Source organism: Podarcis erhardii (assembly GCF_964252035.2).
Source record: "Podarcis erhardii genome assembly, chromosome: 2".
Classification (NCBI taxonomy): domain Eukaryota; kingdom Metazoa; phylum Chordata; class Lepidosauria; order Squamata; family Lacertidae; genus Podarcis; species Podarcis erhardii.
Genome location: NC_138498.1, coordinates 5,992,462 through 6,008,881, shown reverse-complemented (window position 1 = coordinate 6,008,881; position 16,420 = coordinate 5,992,462). Strand labels below are relative to the sequence as shown.

At 42.8% G+C, this 16,420-nt stretch overlaps 1 protein-coding gene across 2 annotated transcripts; it reads right to left on the bottom strand.

The window, feature by feature from the left end:
• Positions 1-3,796: 3,796 nt before the first annotated feature.
• Positions 3,797-15,632, bottom strand: KANSL2 (KAT8 regulatory NSL complex subunit 2). 2 transcript variants are annotated; one of them, XM_081850291.1, is made up of 10 exons: positions 15,487-15,632; positions 14,555-14,813; positions 12,986-13,164; positions 11,974-12,088; positions 10,964-11,127; positions 9,283-9,449; positions 8,862-8,958; positions 7,775-8,028; positions 5,351-5,590; positions 3,797-4,480 (listed from the first exon to the last, which is right to left on the bottom strand). In XM_081850291.1, the coding sequence occupies exons 2-10, from the start codon at positions 14,803-14,805 to the stop codon at positions 4,382-4,384; spliced, it is 1,566 nt and encodes a 521-aa protein (XP_081706417.1). In that variant the 5' UTR covers positions 14,806-14,813; positions 15,487-15,632; the 3' UTR covers positions 3,797-4,381. The 2 variants fall into 2 exon arrangements, with proteins under 2 accessions (XP_081706417.1, XP_081706418.1); XM_081850292.1 differs by having other exon boundaries at positions 7,877-8,028.
• Positions 15,633-16,420: the final 788 nt, after the last annotated feature.

Sequence of the window (16,420 nt, the reverse complement as noted above, 5' to 3'; positions counted from 1 at the left end):
CATGTGCTGGAGATGGAGCCCTTGCACCCTTGAAGGCTTGCCAACTCTGTAGGCTCCCTGCCTTAACACCAAGAAGTGGCACATTTGTGCTGTGGGCAAGAGGGATCCTTTGGGGAGATAGGGGTGGTCAGGTTGGGAATCATCAGAGATATATCCAGAGTATGGAGCCCTAGCCCTTTTGTAAAGCTATGGGTTTGTTTTCTAGATGTGCCTGCAACTTTATTGGTAACTTGATGGAGGCCACTGAAATGCCCACAGAGCAATGAAGGCCTCTGCTCAACTCCTCCTGCCTTTCAGTCCCCTCCATCAAGGAGGTCAACAGAAGCCTAGCACAAACAGGAGCTCAATACAGCACTGAATAATTTGTTACATATCCAATGTCCCAGAACAACTCATTCTCTTATATCAATTGTAGAAAAGTTCATAAATAACTAGTGCTGCCATACTGCCGGATTTCAGTGGTGGAACTGACGTTCGGAGGAAATTTCTGAAAGTTCGTCCTTTGTCTTGGATCTTGTGTTTCGGCATTTTTGGGTCTTCTGTTTTGGCATTTTTGTAAAAAAGGCTCAACAATTTTTGGGGTTTTTTTGCTTTCCTTTTTCCTGAACTATGCTCAGATTTTTCTTTCTTTATAATTCACTATGGACATATGAGATTTGGTGATAACTGCCATATGCAACTGGCAAGGTTCTTAATTTTCTGCTTTCCTCGACAGGGTTGAAGGCTTATTGCAAAGCCTTGTTAGTACAGACTTCCATGATGGAAAGGAGGTCATCTCTAACGACAGACTTATATAATCATGAAGGCTTATCTGTTCAGGTAGAAGCCGCCTCAAGTGACCAGCATCATAAACTTTGCTTATGAAAATGCCAGGTCTGCTTTTGCAGATTCTGATTCTGTAACCTGAAGATAATTTCCCATTTTAAACGGTTTAAATTTAGAATGCTATTGTTTCTGCTTGTTCTGAATTTTTTTTCCTAAATAAGTCTTTTAATATTTTAAATCCCTGACCAAATCACCAAGCTGAGCCTTGGCATTAAAGTATATTAAGATTGTTCTAATAGGAAGGCTACAAGAACCTGCCCAGTCTACTATTTCTTGTAACTAATAAGTTGTTAAAGTCAGTCTGGTAGCAAGGGATGAGGAGAGTGGAGTCATTTGGAGCAGACTCTGGATTGAAACAATCCTCACTTATTATAGTTTAACCATTTTTTCTTTTATACATTGGTCCACAAAATGGACTAAAGTCAAATAATAGATTTATGGCTTACAATTCCTTTGTTCTATTCAGCAATAGTTTAAAATGTACTGAGTTAGAATAACTGATTTGCTCCCTCCCCACAACATTCACAAATATTTAATCATGTGATGTTCATGAGTATACCCTATCAAGGGAAAGGCAAAATGCATAATTGTCACACAATCCCAAGCAGGGAAATTGAAAGAGAGAACCAATATAAGGATATGAGCCTTGTCAATACTTTTGACTTTAGCTCGGGTTATTTCCTTAACAGAGAAAGCAACACTTTTGAGTCCCTAAACACTTGCAAATTCTCATACAGTAGTTTAAAACCTGGAGACATACATTCCTATGGAAGGAAAATAAGCAAAATTGTCATGTGCTCAATTATTGGACCTGTTTTCTTCTACCCCTGAAAACTACCACAGTAACACATTTCTCAAGAGGAACATGGCACTGCCCTGCCATATTATTGCAACTGTATGGGATGTATCCTACTGCATTTTCCCAATGTGCAATGCATGACCACCCCTTTCCTCTCTAGGAAGAGGCATTTCTTTAAGTGACACAGTAAAAGCAAGATGGAGAAAAGAAAGATACAAGTTGGTTGGCATCCATCTGTCTTGAAATACAGTGAAGAGTGCACCTTCAGGAGTGAAGTCAAACTGTTGGGAGAGTTATAGCACCTGCTGTGGCTATAAAGACCAATACAGGAGAGGTGTGTTTTGTTTGAAAGCATGGGGTGTACAGGAGTACCATGGTCCTATTTTTGTTGATACAGCAATTCTATAGGATTGCAGCTGTAAGGAAGCAAAGCATCACAAAGCCTTGCTCTGTGATTAGTGGAAAGTTTGATTCTCAAGGACACAGGCGTTTGTGAAAAGGCAAATAAATGGTGCTCAGGAAAATTTGTAAAACATATTCCTCTTTGAAGGCAGAGAAATATACATAAGCAAACAAAGTTAATAGAGTTACCAGATATAGGAAGTAAAAAGCTAGAATCTCCCACAGGACCTTGCTGATCTTCTTTCAGTACCATTCTCTCCAAACTTAGTGCCTGTTTTTCAAGATTTGGTGTAATAAAGGGTGAAACATGAAAGTGTGTGTTTCTGCTTGATGTTGTAGGGCTTGGACAGCTCAGGAACACATGATCCACATTCCACAACCCTGAGAGAAGTCATTTATCACAGCAGTTAAATACACACCCCAAATCCAATGCTCTGAACAATCTGTGCTCAAGTCACTTGAGAACATACAAGTTTGTATTTGCCCAAGACTTTATAATTATACGATTACATAGCAAATCACCTCAAGTTATTCCTCTCTTGTACAACATATATAAAAACACAGTTCTGAGAACAGAAGTTGCACTCCATCTTCAGGCAATTATTTAGTCTGACGTATGTAAAAAGGCACCAGGGGACAGGATTTCAGATGTCCATCAAATCTTTCAGGATTGGCAACACTGCACCAAGTATGAATAAGGAAACTATACTTGTCTGCCTGTACTACTGCAAAGCAGTTCCAGCCCAAGCCAAGCTCAGCTTGCTCTCCCACCATCCTACCCATTGCCTAACTACCAAGGTGGCCAAACAATTTTCTTATTGGCTCCAATATATTTCATTTTCTTTTCCTAGTCTCACTGCTCATCTAATTATACAACTTCCTGTAAGAGTATCATTATAGTCAAAGTACTTCTGTCACCAGTGATAAAGAACTCCATTGTTGAAGGATACGAGATTTGTTGTACAAGTGCTAACACACATTATCAAGCTTTCTAGACATGTATCCAGCAGTCTGTGTCTGAACTGTTCATATATGAAGTTGAGTTCTGATATGTCCTGAAAAATGTCCACCTGCAATTTACACTTGATTAGGCAGCTTCTGCTGAAGTTGTGCTAATCTTTCCACCACCGCCAAGGTGACCCACTTAACATGCAAGTTGTCTGTTCAAAGTCTAGAGGCATCTTTCTAACGTTGCATGACAAGCATTAGCACCAACATTATAATGAAGAGGACCAACGGTTTACACATTTTTTCACTGTTCCCTGCAAACATGGATAACAAAGAAGGGAGTCCAAGTTTACTTCTTCTTTTTTGGACGCTGACTTCTGCTTTGACACAACTCCACAAAAGATGCCAGTAAGTGCCTCTCATTTAACACCCCCCCTTTTCTTTTGGGATTATTTTTGGAAGAGCCAGACAGACATAAGGAATCAGTTAAAATTACAGAATTTACTACAAGATGGAATGATGGCCACCAAGGGGGACAGCTTTGGAAAGGGATTAGATAAATGCACAGAGAATAAAGCTATCAATGGCTGCTAATGATTATAGCTACATACTTACCTCCCATATCAGAGAATGTATGCCTCTGGATACCCGTTGCTGGGGATTATGCATAAGAGAGGGCTATTATACCCGTCCTGATTCTAGGCTACTCATAGGCACTTGGTAAGCCACTGTGAAAACAGTATTTTGGACTAGGTGGGCCTTTGGTCTGATCCAGTACAGCTCTTCTTATGTACCAATCAAAGTCATAGTTGTAAAAGCAAGTTATAAACATTATCCAGTGTTTTTATTATACTACATGGGATATGTACACAAGTTAAAGCTACAGGTGGATATTTGATTACAGACTTAAATGCCAGAAAGAAAGAAAGAAAAAGAAGGAATAGCTGTGCAGCATTGACACCATCGAACATCACCAGGCAAGTGCACAGTTCAAAAACCTCTTTATCATGGACAAGCCCATGACTTAAAACATATTCCCAATAATCCAGTTTTCCAAGCCATCCCCTTTTATTATGAACTTAGGACTACAAATATAAACTAGGTGTAGCTCCTCAGTGTTTGTATTCATTAAACATTGAGAGTCTCTCATGCCTTATTGGAATTTATAGCAGTACCAGAATTATTAAAAACCAACCAACCCTAAAAGGCTATCAACGGAACAAGATCTGAAGGCCACTAGAAAAGCACCCAAAATCTGCCAGCCATGTGGCCTTCCAGAAAGAGATATCACTAATCTAGAAATATTTAACATGGAGATGGAGGAACACACAGAATCAGGAGTCCAAGAGTAGCAGATGCTTCATCTTTTTTTTGGGGGGGGGAAATGGCCATCTGTTTTGAGTTTTATCAGCTGATGGAAGCTGGTTCTGAATTCCCATTGGTTGCAGGTTCTTCCTTTTTACCCTCCTCCAGTCCTGGCCCAGTTGTCACAAGATGCTGTATATTCTAGTAAAAACAGAGAGGATAAAATTGACAATCGTATCCTATGCTTTTTTTTTTTACAGAAACTAGACCTAGTGTGTTCCTATGCAAAGGATGCAATACAGCAAATCTAGAATCAGGTCATACCCAGGCCAGAGAAGGTGCTTTCTCCCCCATTGTTTGATGTTACTCCCCAGTGAATTGACTATTCCATTCAAACATTCAAAACAGCCAACAGACCATGGGGAAAATTTCCTCTGGGCACCTGCTTGAAACCAATGGCTACTGCAAACCATTAGCCTTCAATTCAAGGCCTGCAGAATGGATCAGTTTTGATTCCTGGTTGGTAAGACAACCATTTCGGAGGGCATGGGAGGAAAACAGTCTCATCTTGAGAAAGCAGAAGTGAGAGAACACATATGTGCACAACAAACAGGTATAAGCCGAACTCATGTGAATATATTTTTAAGCAGAATGCAACCGAAAAAGCAAGATGAGAAAACGTTAAAGAAATAGTAATAACCCAATCACAGTTCTGGAAACTCCAGCATCAGCCACCTGCCAGCTCCTAACCCACTTCCCATCCCTGAATTAATGTGCCAGGCCAGCTGTGCAATGTTACACGGCTGGGGGACGGTCCTCTTCCCTCCTCCAACACATACAATGAGCAGATGGCTAATCCCCTTGACAAACAAGCACGGGTTGCCTTTTCCTTAGTAGCTAGCCTACGCATGTATTCAGGCAGACTTCAAGAAAATCTTTACAGAACAGGCAATCTCATTGGACTTTAGTGGAGGCAAGACCTTCGCCAGCAAACCTTAATGCACTCATTAAAAGGATCTACTGACTCCCATCCAGAACCCCATGCAGGTTATTCCAAGCCCAGATCAGTACCTGTGAGGGTAGCTCTTGTAGCAACTCTGAAGCAGGAAATGCAGTTTGTCTGGGGAAAAACCCTCTGCCTGGCTGTGCTGCCTGGTTCAGAAGTCCTTGTTGAGCAAACTCTTCACTTGGTGGCACATTTGTGGGGGTTTCAGCAACACTTTTGTTTAACTGGTTCTCAAGAGAAGTAGAAGGATCAGAGAGCAGAGGAGAAGGGGGGCATTGCATGCCATCCCCAACAACATCCAAGTCCTGTCACAGAGAAAACCAAACAAACCGTTTTGAGATGTGGCTAAACAGGGTGTTTCCAGTCCCTTTCCCTTAACCCATTCCTAATAGTATTTCAGCTTCTTCTGAAAGGAAGCAGGAATCAAACAAAGTCAGCATGTGCTGAAAGTAAACATGAAAATCAGACGGGCATCCTTATTTTATTAAAAGGCATACAGAGTCTGCTTTTTAGCTTAACAGTCACTTTTGTGGGCAGAGAAAGGAGATACTTACAATTCCAGAACAGCCACTTTGATAAAATGAGACAGATCCTAGCTGCCTCTTGATAAGGTTCTACTTCAAACAGAATAGTTTCAGAACAAATATATGGACACTTCTATCTAGGGAGATTTTGATTTTAATTGAAACAGCAAAATAATGGCACAAATGCCATCAGGGATGATACAAAGCTGCCTAGGGCTTTGCAGCTGGAATCCAGTGTAACCCAGAAAGCAGCCGGGATTAAGCCCTAACGTTCCTCTTGGAAAATACATTAAAGGCCCACACAGAAGCTCATTAATACACTCTACTCCCCACAGAAAATGCCCCCATTTGCAACCACATGATAAAGCCACCATCCCAGTGCTTGCACTTCAGAACAAGTTATATATGAGAAACTAATCTGATCAGTGCTCACTGTACCCAATAGACCTTGCTGAACTATGTGGCAGACCTCCAACTCTCTCCCTACAGTGGGATGTATGCTGCATGAATGGGAAGAGGATCCATACAGAAGAGTATGGCCTGATAGGACTCAATATCCCCCATTACACACGTCTCCACAAATGTCCTTATGTTCAGTACAAGCTTGACACCCTCACTATTTTCAGAACCACTTTCAGAGCTGGCCCTAGAATGAAAACTGCTAGCTGATTTTACACTATTATTTTTAGAAGACAGACATTTCAGTCAGCATGCTGTGTCTACAATGTTTTGTTTTTTTAATAAAGTACATAGATTTAACAAACACACAGGCCATCCTAGTAATCCAAGGATTATAACCCACACAAACACTTATGGGATAGAGAAAAAGCTGCTTTAAAAAAAAAAAAAAGCTTTTAAATACGGATTTTAAAGGTCTGATGTTTTCAAAGGGTTACAAAAGGTCCAATTAACCCTTTTGTGTTCTAGTCTTTCCCAACAAGATGCCTTTATATGAATCAACAAAATTACTTCACTTAAAATTCAGTCAGGGCAAGAAACATGACAACAGGCCATCAATTCACTGCCCTACACAAATACAAGTGTTTGCTCCAAATACACACTGAGGAACCCATAATTTTGTTCTTAATCTATTTATTTTAAAATATTTATGTGCTGCTTTTCTAGACAAAGCTGAAACTACATATTCCAAAACAGCACACCTCCAAGGAATGTACCACCTCTGCAAGCAGCTGGGAGACCACACATTCCAAGTGTCCCCCCCCAAAAAAAACCACATGCATATACAAAGTCAATGTATCAAAGAAAACTAGGTTTTCCACAGGTGTAAGTGCCTCTATTTAACATGGAGGAGGAAGCATTTGATCATATTACCCCTCCAATCTCTACTTTAGCTTTCCCTTCGCTTTTTATAAAAAGAACTTTCAAGTATCTTTATTTTCTCACACCCACTAATCTCTTTACCCCCCCTTTGTTCCTCCAGAAAGTATTCTATTAATCCAAAATGACATTCTTCGTGCCCCAACAGCCTCCTTTCTTGCTTCTTATGCCGAGAAGTCTCTCAGTAGCCCTCTAAATGTTTGATAAACACTCACCTCCTCACTTGCTCAATCAGCTTGATCTTGCACCTCTTGAGTTTTCACTCTGTTCCCCTTCAGTTGTTAGTTTAGTCTATTATTTAGACTGCAAACCTGAGAATAGGGTCTGCTTTATTTTAATGTACCAAATTTATTTAAGTCCTCTAGAAATATCGATAGGCATGGCATTAGCAACCTACTTTTTCAAGTGACACACTTTTTCCTGCACCCAAATGTCGGCCCTGTTCACCACGCCCATGGTGCCTGCTTCTCCCACATAATCCATGTTTTTGATGTATCAGAACTCTTCCCCCTTACTCATTTACATGTAGCTTCAACCCATGTCATTACTGAAGTACTCATACCCAGGTTAGAGGTAACTGTGCCTTCTGAAGTGCCATGGGCAGGTGCTGCATTACAATTCACTTACATCACTGAACTCCAGCGGCAAGCTCTCTGTGGGCCGGAGTTCAGCTGCGCTCAAGTACAGATCCATGGAAGCAGCTTCCAGCTCCTCGGGAACAGACAGTACCTGTTCAGGAACATACATCTGAGGTGGTAGCTGGAGATGGAGTGGGCAGCAGGGGTCTTCGGAGAGGCTTACAGGCACTGGCTTGCTGCAGGGTGCTTCTTCTGACCCTTGGCACAGCTTAAATAGAAGCTGATTGGTATCCTGGCAAATATCTAAAGACGCAGTCAAAGGAGACAAGCAAGATTTGCGAAAAGGCAAGGTCAGCCGTTCCAGGACATAAGAAATAAAAGGAAGTGTTAAAAGCAGACTTTTAGTAAGTCAGCAGGCCCGCCATTTTGTATGCTTCATTAAAAATAATGAATAATTTGAAGAAGAGTACATAAGATATATACAATGGCAGGTGACAGCTCCCTGTTTATTTCCATTTTCCTTGGAAATTCTTCTATTTAGAAGAAAATATCAAGGTGCACACCTGAACTCCACGTGCAGTATCATAGTCTGTACATAAATAATCTAAAGCACCTTAAATTTACTGTAGGAATACACCACCATATTAAGGAGGAACTGCTGGACTTTAGCATCAAAGTAAAAACTAGCTTTTAAACTCATGGGGCTTCAGCAGTTAGCAAACCAAAAGCAGCTGAATAATTAATGCAGGAGTAGACCACTAGGATAATATAACACAAAGTCAGAAGCAAATTATGTCTAAATTCAGAATTTAAGATTTAAGGATCATCGTGGAATTGGAACTACTCAAGTATGTGATTCTGAAGGGATCAGTCTTATTATAGACAGTGGCCTTATTGTAGTTTGAGGTTTGCTTGTTGCTTCCAACTGAATTGGCTGTTCTAGTCTAAAGCAATTGAACAGCCAACAGACCATAGGAAGACATTTTTTTGGGCGCCTGTTTGAAACCAGTGGCTACAGCAAGCCAGCAGCCTTGATTCAGGGCCAAAACAGCAACAAAAACAAAAACAAAAACAATTCAATTCTTCTCTTACTTCCAGAAGTACTAATACAGACAACTGACAGGTTAAAAGGATACGATTAAGGCAGTGTCTTGTCATTGGAAGAGACTGGTTGGAACATCGAACATCATCCACAAAGGCCAAACACCTCTGGCTAGAACGGGTGGTGTGTGCCTGCAGAGCACAAGATAATTTTGCAGGCTGTTGGTGGAAAAGCTGCTCTTACAGGAATACATTCTTCCATTCAGAAATCAAAAAACACACAATAGAGAATCACCTCAACATCTCTTTCCACATGTATTCGTAATAATGTAAGAGGCTGAGCCGATACAATAATTCTGTGCCCTGTTCAAAACAAATAGTGTCATATCTGAAAATCTTCCAACATTTCAGAGCCAATTTATACCCCTGCCTTACTTTCAGAGGAAAATCACAAAACCCACAATTTCTAGCTCCACTGTGCCTAGTAGGTACAGAAGCACAGCCTGACTCAAGTACCTGCTGGGCAGCACCCTCAGTGACAAGCATTCTGCGTTCCTTCAACTGCCGGTGTAGAAGAGCTTCCACACCATAACGCTGCCGATATCGCCTCAAGTATTTCAGCCGTTTCAGGTTTTCACGTTCTTTAGCCAGAAGTCCCTCTGGGCCTGTCAGGAGGCTGCTACCTGGAAGACACCAAGGAAGCATCCTCAAGACAGACTCAAAGCACTACCCTGATTCTTGTAAATCCCAACAGACTAAGCACCTGCTAGTTTAGTGAACCTCTTTTGAGAAGATTATTTTTTACTTGAGCTCAACACTTCCTTCTTGTTTATAAATCCACATTATATTACATTCAATACAAAATGCACACAAAAACAAATCTGTACTAAACCCACTATGCTGTAAAAATGGATAATCAATGTCTTACTATGAAAACCAGTAACATTTCACACAATTTTGAAAAAATTGTCTAGGAATAGCACCAAGCCACAAGATTATACTCTACAGGACCCTTTCTACATTCCTCTGCTTGCAGATTGTCCCACGGAATGCTGTAAAGGTAAAGGGACCCCTGACCATTAGGTCCAGTTGTGACCGACTCTGGGGTTGTGGCGCTCATCTTGCTTTATTGGCCAAGGGAGCCGGCGTACAGCTTCTGGGTCATGTGGCTAGCATGACTAAGTCGCTTCTGGCGAACCAGAGCAGCTCACAGAAACACTGTTTACCTTCCCGCCAGAGTGGTACCTATTTACCTACTTGCACTTTGACATACTTTCGAACTGCTAGGTTGGCAGGAGCAGGGACCAAGCAACGGGAACTCACCCCTTCACGGGGATTCAAACCGCCAACCTTCTGATTGGCAAGTCTTAGGCTCTGTGGTTTAACCCACAGCGCTACCTGCGTCCCTTATGGAATGCTTTAGGCCACCTTTAAAGAGCAACTGTTTCAAGACAGCTAACTTGTAAAATCTTGTAAAAGAACCTGTGGGATTGATTAGTGGTAGGTGTAAGGAAATCAAGTTTTGAAACTGTGTAGGGAAAGTTACCCAACTGGTGTTATAGTGTAGTCAACTGTAGGAGTATTTAACAAGGGAAAATACTCTTCACCATTTAAACTTCAAGGAATTGTATGCTATTTGTTAGTAACTACAGGAGTCCACATCTCCCTTGATGCTTTCCAAAGTCATGTGTGGAACAAGTCCCACACTTGTGGCCCTGCCAGAAGCCTGTGCAAGAACTTTCACTAGTGCAGTGGGGCCTTTGCCCCTTTCCCCTAATTGCTGCTGGGGGTTGGGAGAACCCCTGGAAGAGCAGGGGAGGCAGGTCGTTTCATCAGGCAAGCAGAAATGTTTGTGCTGACACAGCAACCTGCTAAGCACTACATTGAATTCCTTCCTATGCATTCTCCTACCATTAGGGCCAAATGATGTGCAGTACTCCTAACTAGGATTTGGAAACTTCCTAGCTCATTGGAAGATGACTTTTGAAAACAATTTCAGCAGATATAACAAGAAAGTAATGAAAGATCTACAGAAGAAGAAAGTAATGAAAGATCTACAGAAATACTTGTCAAGCATTAAGCATTCTAGCTCTTGGTAAACTGCTTTCAGATTGTCCTAATGAATTTTAGAAGAGCTTTAGCAAAGCTTCTGAGCTGCAACCCAGTGATGCTTATGTACAGGACAATGGCTGTTTACCTATGGCCTCATGTTCCACCTTGCGGCTGTGTAAGTACCGTCGTTTTTTCTCTTTCAGGAGATGTTGAAGTCGTTTGAACTGATCAATATATAGAGACTGCAGCCGGATGAGTTTTTCTCGCATGATCAGTGCCACTTCCTCAGCGGTGTACACACCAGCATGTCTGCAGAAACAGGATCCAATTTAATAAGGAAGCAATCCAAGTCACATTTTCTCAAGTCATTAAAAAAGGAAGAGCCAGCTAAAGTAGTGTCAAGTAGCAAAAGGAAGCCATTTAACAGCAAAGCACTGAATCAGGTAGACCTGTGACCTTCAACAGAAATACTTAGAGCAGGATTTTTGTTAACCTTTTAAGAGAGGATGCTAACTTGACAAACTCAACACAAATACCTGGAATGGCTAATATGGAGATGGCTTGGTTCTAAAATTAAAACCACTTTTTGAGCCATTTTAAGGCTTCATTTGAGCTGCTGTTTGTGATCACAATTAGAGAGGTTAGGGGATAACATTTCTTTCATCACTGTAACCTGGCCAACGCCTTTAGGATACAACAAACAACTGCTGTACATTCTGGGGGCTAGCACATAGAAAGGGTGCTTTCACACATATATGAATGAATGTATGTGGTGATGCTGGTTTTATATTTTAGGTTACAATTTTCTCAACCTTGAGAAAGTTTTAACTTTTAAATGCAGCCTAAATGTACTTTTTAATGAAAGTCTCTGGGGACAAAGGAATTCCCAAAGTCTATTTTCGGACTTCTCAAAAAACAGAACTGACAACTAAGATTGCATTTTGATAGAATGGCTATACTGTATCTGCTCCAGAAGTGCAAGGATTAAAATATCCACCTGTCCTCTAATCATTCTCTTATATGGTACGTCACCCAAAGGCCACCACATTTTTCCTGAAGGTGACTTATTTTGGAATGAAGTTCTCAGCATCTGTTGAGAGGAATTCTTAATTCTGATGTGTCATACAACAGCAATTCACCATTCATATGACTCACTTAAGGGGGTCCTCCTGGTCACTGTCAATGCTATCCGCTTCACTGTCGGGATCTCCTCTCCATGTCTGATCTACAGTAAGAGGTTCCTGCTCTCCATCACTCCAGCTGTCCTCATCTGAAGGAAGAATAACACCCATTTGTTATTTGGAGAGGAAAAAAATTAAGGATCCAATTCATGTGGGGAAACCCTGGAACATATGCTGTGGATGCGTCTTGCATTTAGAAGGGCGAGGAAGAGAGAAGGCAGGCCATAAGGTGGAGGAAGGTGGGGGGAGAAAAGGGATGGTCCTACCAACTAATTCTAGTTTCCATTGTCCAACAGTTCTACATAATCTTCAGAGACCTAGCCTTGATCACAGAAACAAACTGCACACTACTATAACCAGATAACAACAACAACAATAATAATAATTTATTTGTACCCCGCCCATCTGGCTGGGTTTCCCCAGCCACTCTGGGCAGCTTCCAACAAAGATGAAAGATACACTAAAATGTCACATATTAAAAACTTCCCTGAACAGATTGGGCACTATGCTGCAAGCCAGCCATATAAACATTATTCCCCTTTCCCAGTACATTGGGCTGCTCGTCCCACGCCAAAGAACCAAGAGATTTGGGTTTTTGTTAAATCAAAAATTAGTACTCATGGCCACATATATAAGGTAAAGCATAATGATAAATCAGAAATCAGAAGACAAGGAAAATTGGAAGTTTACCAACTTTATGATTCTGCAAATCTTTTCCCTTCCACAGTTCAATAAGTTGCCCATCCTGACATTTTGGCCAGCAGGTTATAAAAAGCAGCATTGGGAAGGGCATGTAACAAAAAACAGGATATATAAAACAACACTGAGTGAAAAATCTAACACCCACTGCTTCCATCTTCTCTCTTGGGTGGCTTTTACTTTTCAATGGTAATTAAAAATATTTTTAAATTAGGATGTAACAGACCCTAGCCTTCACACCCTATTTTAATGACCAGATCAATGCCGTCACCACCTATTCCACTTACCCAGTATTCTGCTGGCCTCGCTGCGGCTACTCTCTGAAGTCTGGGAGCCCAGCTCTGTCTTGGCATAGGAGCTCAGCTGACAGAGAAGGGACTCCCGCACAGGACTAGGGTTGGACTTCTTCATCTGAGCCTGCAGTGCCAGGGCATTTCTACGAGCATGTTCAGCACAAAACGATACCCTAGATGGAGAGACAAAAGAGAAACCAACCTTTTGTGGCTCCCAAATTTTCTAAAGTAGTACTGATAATAAAACAATAAGCAGTAAGTATGTTTTCATTTTGTTTATAGTGTTGAAATGAACACAAAACCAGTTGATGGCAGCCTAGATTCTGAAACTGAGCAAATCATTTACAGCAGCTGCAACCATTGATGGACCAGAATAGCTTGTAACTGCATTACTTCTATGCAGTGTATGTCGGGCTCTCTTTGCAGTTGACTCTCAAAAACTGTAAATTATGCAGAATGCTGCAGCAGGACTACTAACAGAAGCGAGAGCCTACCACAATTTTATTAAAGATCTGCACCGGCTACAGATTTTTTTACTAGGCCAAGTTCAAGGCTTTACTATTAGTATATAAAGCCCTTAACTGATTAGGACTACTTTACTTGAAGGATTTCCAATGCCCATATGCGCCTACTTGACCTACTTGACAATTTTGATCTGTGGAACTTGCACTTCTACAAGTGCCATGTATTGTTCGTTCTGAGTCTACTAGGAGTCAGTGTAACAGTGCAGTAGCTTTGGAATTCCCTGTGTATTAACATTAGGAAAGCACTCTTGCTATGCTATTTGATGCCAGTTTAAAACTTTTTGATTTCAGCAAGCCTACCCATTGAGCCTATGGCTTGCTGATCCGAAGGTCGGCAGTTCGAATCCCCGTGACGGGGTGAGCTGCCGTTGCTTGGTCCCAACTCCTGCCAACCTAGCAGTTCAGAAGCACGTCAAAGTGCAAGTAGATAAATAGGTACCACTCCGGTGGGAAGGTAAATGGCGTTTCCGTGCACTGCTCTGGTTTCGCCAGAAGCGGCAGTCATGCTGGCCACATGACCCAAAAAAACTGTCTGCGGACAAACGTCGGCTCCCTCGGCCAGTAAAGTGAGATGAGCACCGCAACCCCAGAGTCATTCATGACTGGACTTAACTGTCAGGGATCCTTTACCTTTTTTTTACCCAGACACATAATTTAGTTACCTATATTTGTGTTTTTAATATTTGTTGATCTAGTATTATTGATAAGCGTACTTTTTAAGGTTTTACATAAAGCACTTAGAGGGAGATTTTTATTAAGCAGTTTATAAATTTTTCTAATAAAATAAACACTCCATTGCAGTTTGTTTTTGCTATGCATACAGGTAACCAGCCACTCCAGAAATTAATCTGGATATGCCACCTAACAAAGGCATGCCCAAAGCAAGGACTCATGCAGTAACACAACAGGCACCTTCATTTGAGGAGGAACACTTGGTACATCTCACAACTTGCACAGGTTTAAGTTATGTGATTTCAACTGTACATGGATGAAGCCTGGTCAGCTCTCCACAGATCATCTGAACATACGTAACACGTACCCATCCTTTTTCTCAGGTTTGGGAGCTGCGCTTGGACATCTCTTCCCATTCTTAGTGGAAATGTAGCTGCACTGCTTGAAAGGCGCATTCCTGTCTTCAAGAATGTGCTTTATGCAGAACTCGTGTCCTTCCAAACGAGGCTGAGAGCACGGCCGGTGAGCAAAGGCACATGACAAGGCCTCTTGGGGCCTTGGCACAGGGGTGAGTCGTCCCCGACTTGAAGGCAACACGTGGATGCGAATTCTGTTCATGCCCGCGTCTGCAAGGAGCAAGTTATGAGTCTCTGCAGCACCACTGACACAGAGGGTGTGAATACATAACCATAAGAACGCGGCGGGGGGGGGGGTCCTATTAAATCTATCAGTTTCGAATTACGAAGAAATTATCGAATTACGAAGGAAAAAAATATCCAAACCCCTTCCAAGCTGATCCAAGTTTTGGGAGAGGAAAGCAACGTAATGGGCTCTCGCCCCCCACCCTTCCCATTATGGCCCTTTTCCTTCGTTTCAGTTATTAGGCCAGACTTCTTGATTACCCGTTTCTTCCCTTGTGGTTAAATTAATATATATATATAGCAGGTAGTGGAGTGTTATGGCGGGGGGGGGGAGAGAGAGACAGCCGTTGTAGAAAATAGAAATGGGGAAATAAAAGAGTTATTATTTATTCTGGTAAGGCGCGCGCGCGCGCACTTGCTTAGCTCCCCTGTGGGAAGAGCTGCCCACCTCCCGCCAGGGGCTTCGCCCGACCTCCCACCCGCCGTCGCAGCCGCCCTCAGCAGCAGGGAATCCCTGCCCTTCGGCTCTCGTCTCCAAACCACCAGAGCCCCCCGGCACACGCCTGGCCAAAGAAAAGCCCTTCCTATGTGGAGCAGTTTGCCCACAAGAAGCGGGGGGAAAGGGAATAAAAACGAGACATAAAAAACAACGCCTCACCTTGGTCATTCCCGCCGCCGCCGCCGCCATCTTAACTTCGCCTCGCGCTTCAGCAACTCCTCCCGCTCGCCATCGCAAGCCAACCCGAACGGGAGGCGGAGAGCCGGGACAGGATTGGTCGAAAGGTGCGTCGCTCGAGCGAAACAGCCCGCCTCTCTCCCGCTCCCTCTCCCCCTCCACGCCCAAGGGCGCGCAGCCAGTGGGAGGGACCCCACAAATTTACTGGCTGTAGCTGCTGCCGTTCACGGTCGTCAGCATTCCACCGCGTAAGAGGGCGGGGCTTGAAGTTAGATGCTGAATGCCTGACGTCGCGCAGCGTTCAGGCTGGGGAGGAACGGACCCAACATGGCGCCCTCAGACGCAAACCCCATCAGTCGCAGCCAGCAGGGATGCTTTTGTTGCTTATTTATACCATGTTTCCTCTAAGGAATGGGCATGTGGGATGAATTTTAATGGACAGGAGCGGATATAAAGCTAAAGGACCCCTGACCATTAGGTCCAGTCGCGAACGACTCTGGGGTTGAGGCGCTCATCTCACTTTACTGGCCGAGGGAGCCGGCGTCCAGCTTCCAGGACATGTGGCCAGCAGGACTAAGCCGCTTCTGGCGAACCAGAGCAGTGCACGGAAATGCTGTTTACCTTCCCGCTGGAGCGATACCTATTTATCTACTTGCACTTTGTCGTGCTTTCGAACTGCTAGGTTGGCAGGAGCTGGGACCAAACAACGGGAGCTCACCCCGTCGCGGGGATTCGAACCGCCGACCTTCTGATCGGCAAGTTCTAGGCTCTGTGGTTAAGACCACAGTGCCACCCGCGTCCCTAGGAGAGGATATACTGATTGTAATTTATCCCTCCAGGCGCCCACGCTGCGTGAGTTGAAGTGTTTTTCAAAACGCCATCGTTGGTGGCAAAATTCAAAGCATAAGAATAAGCT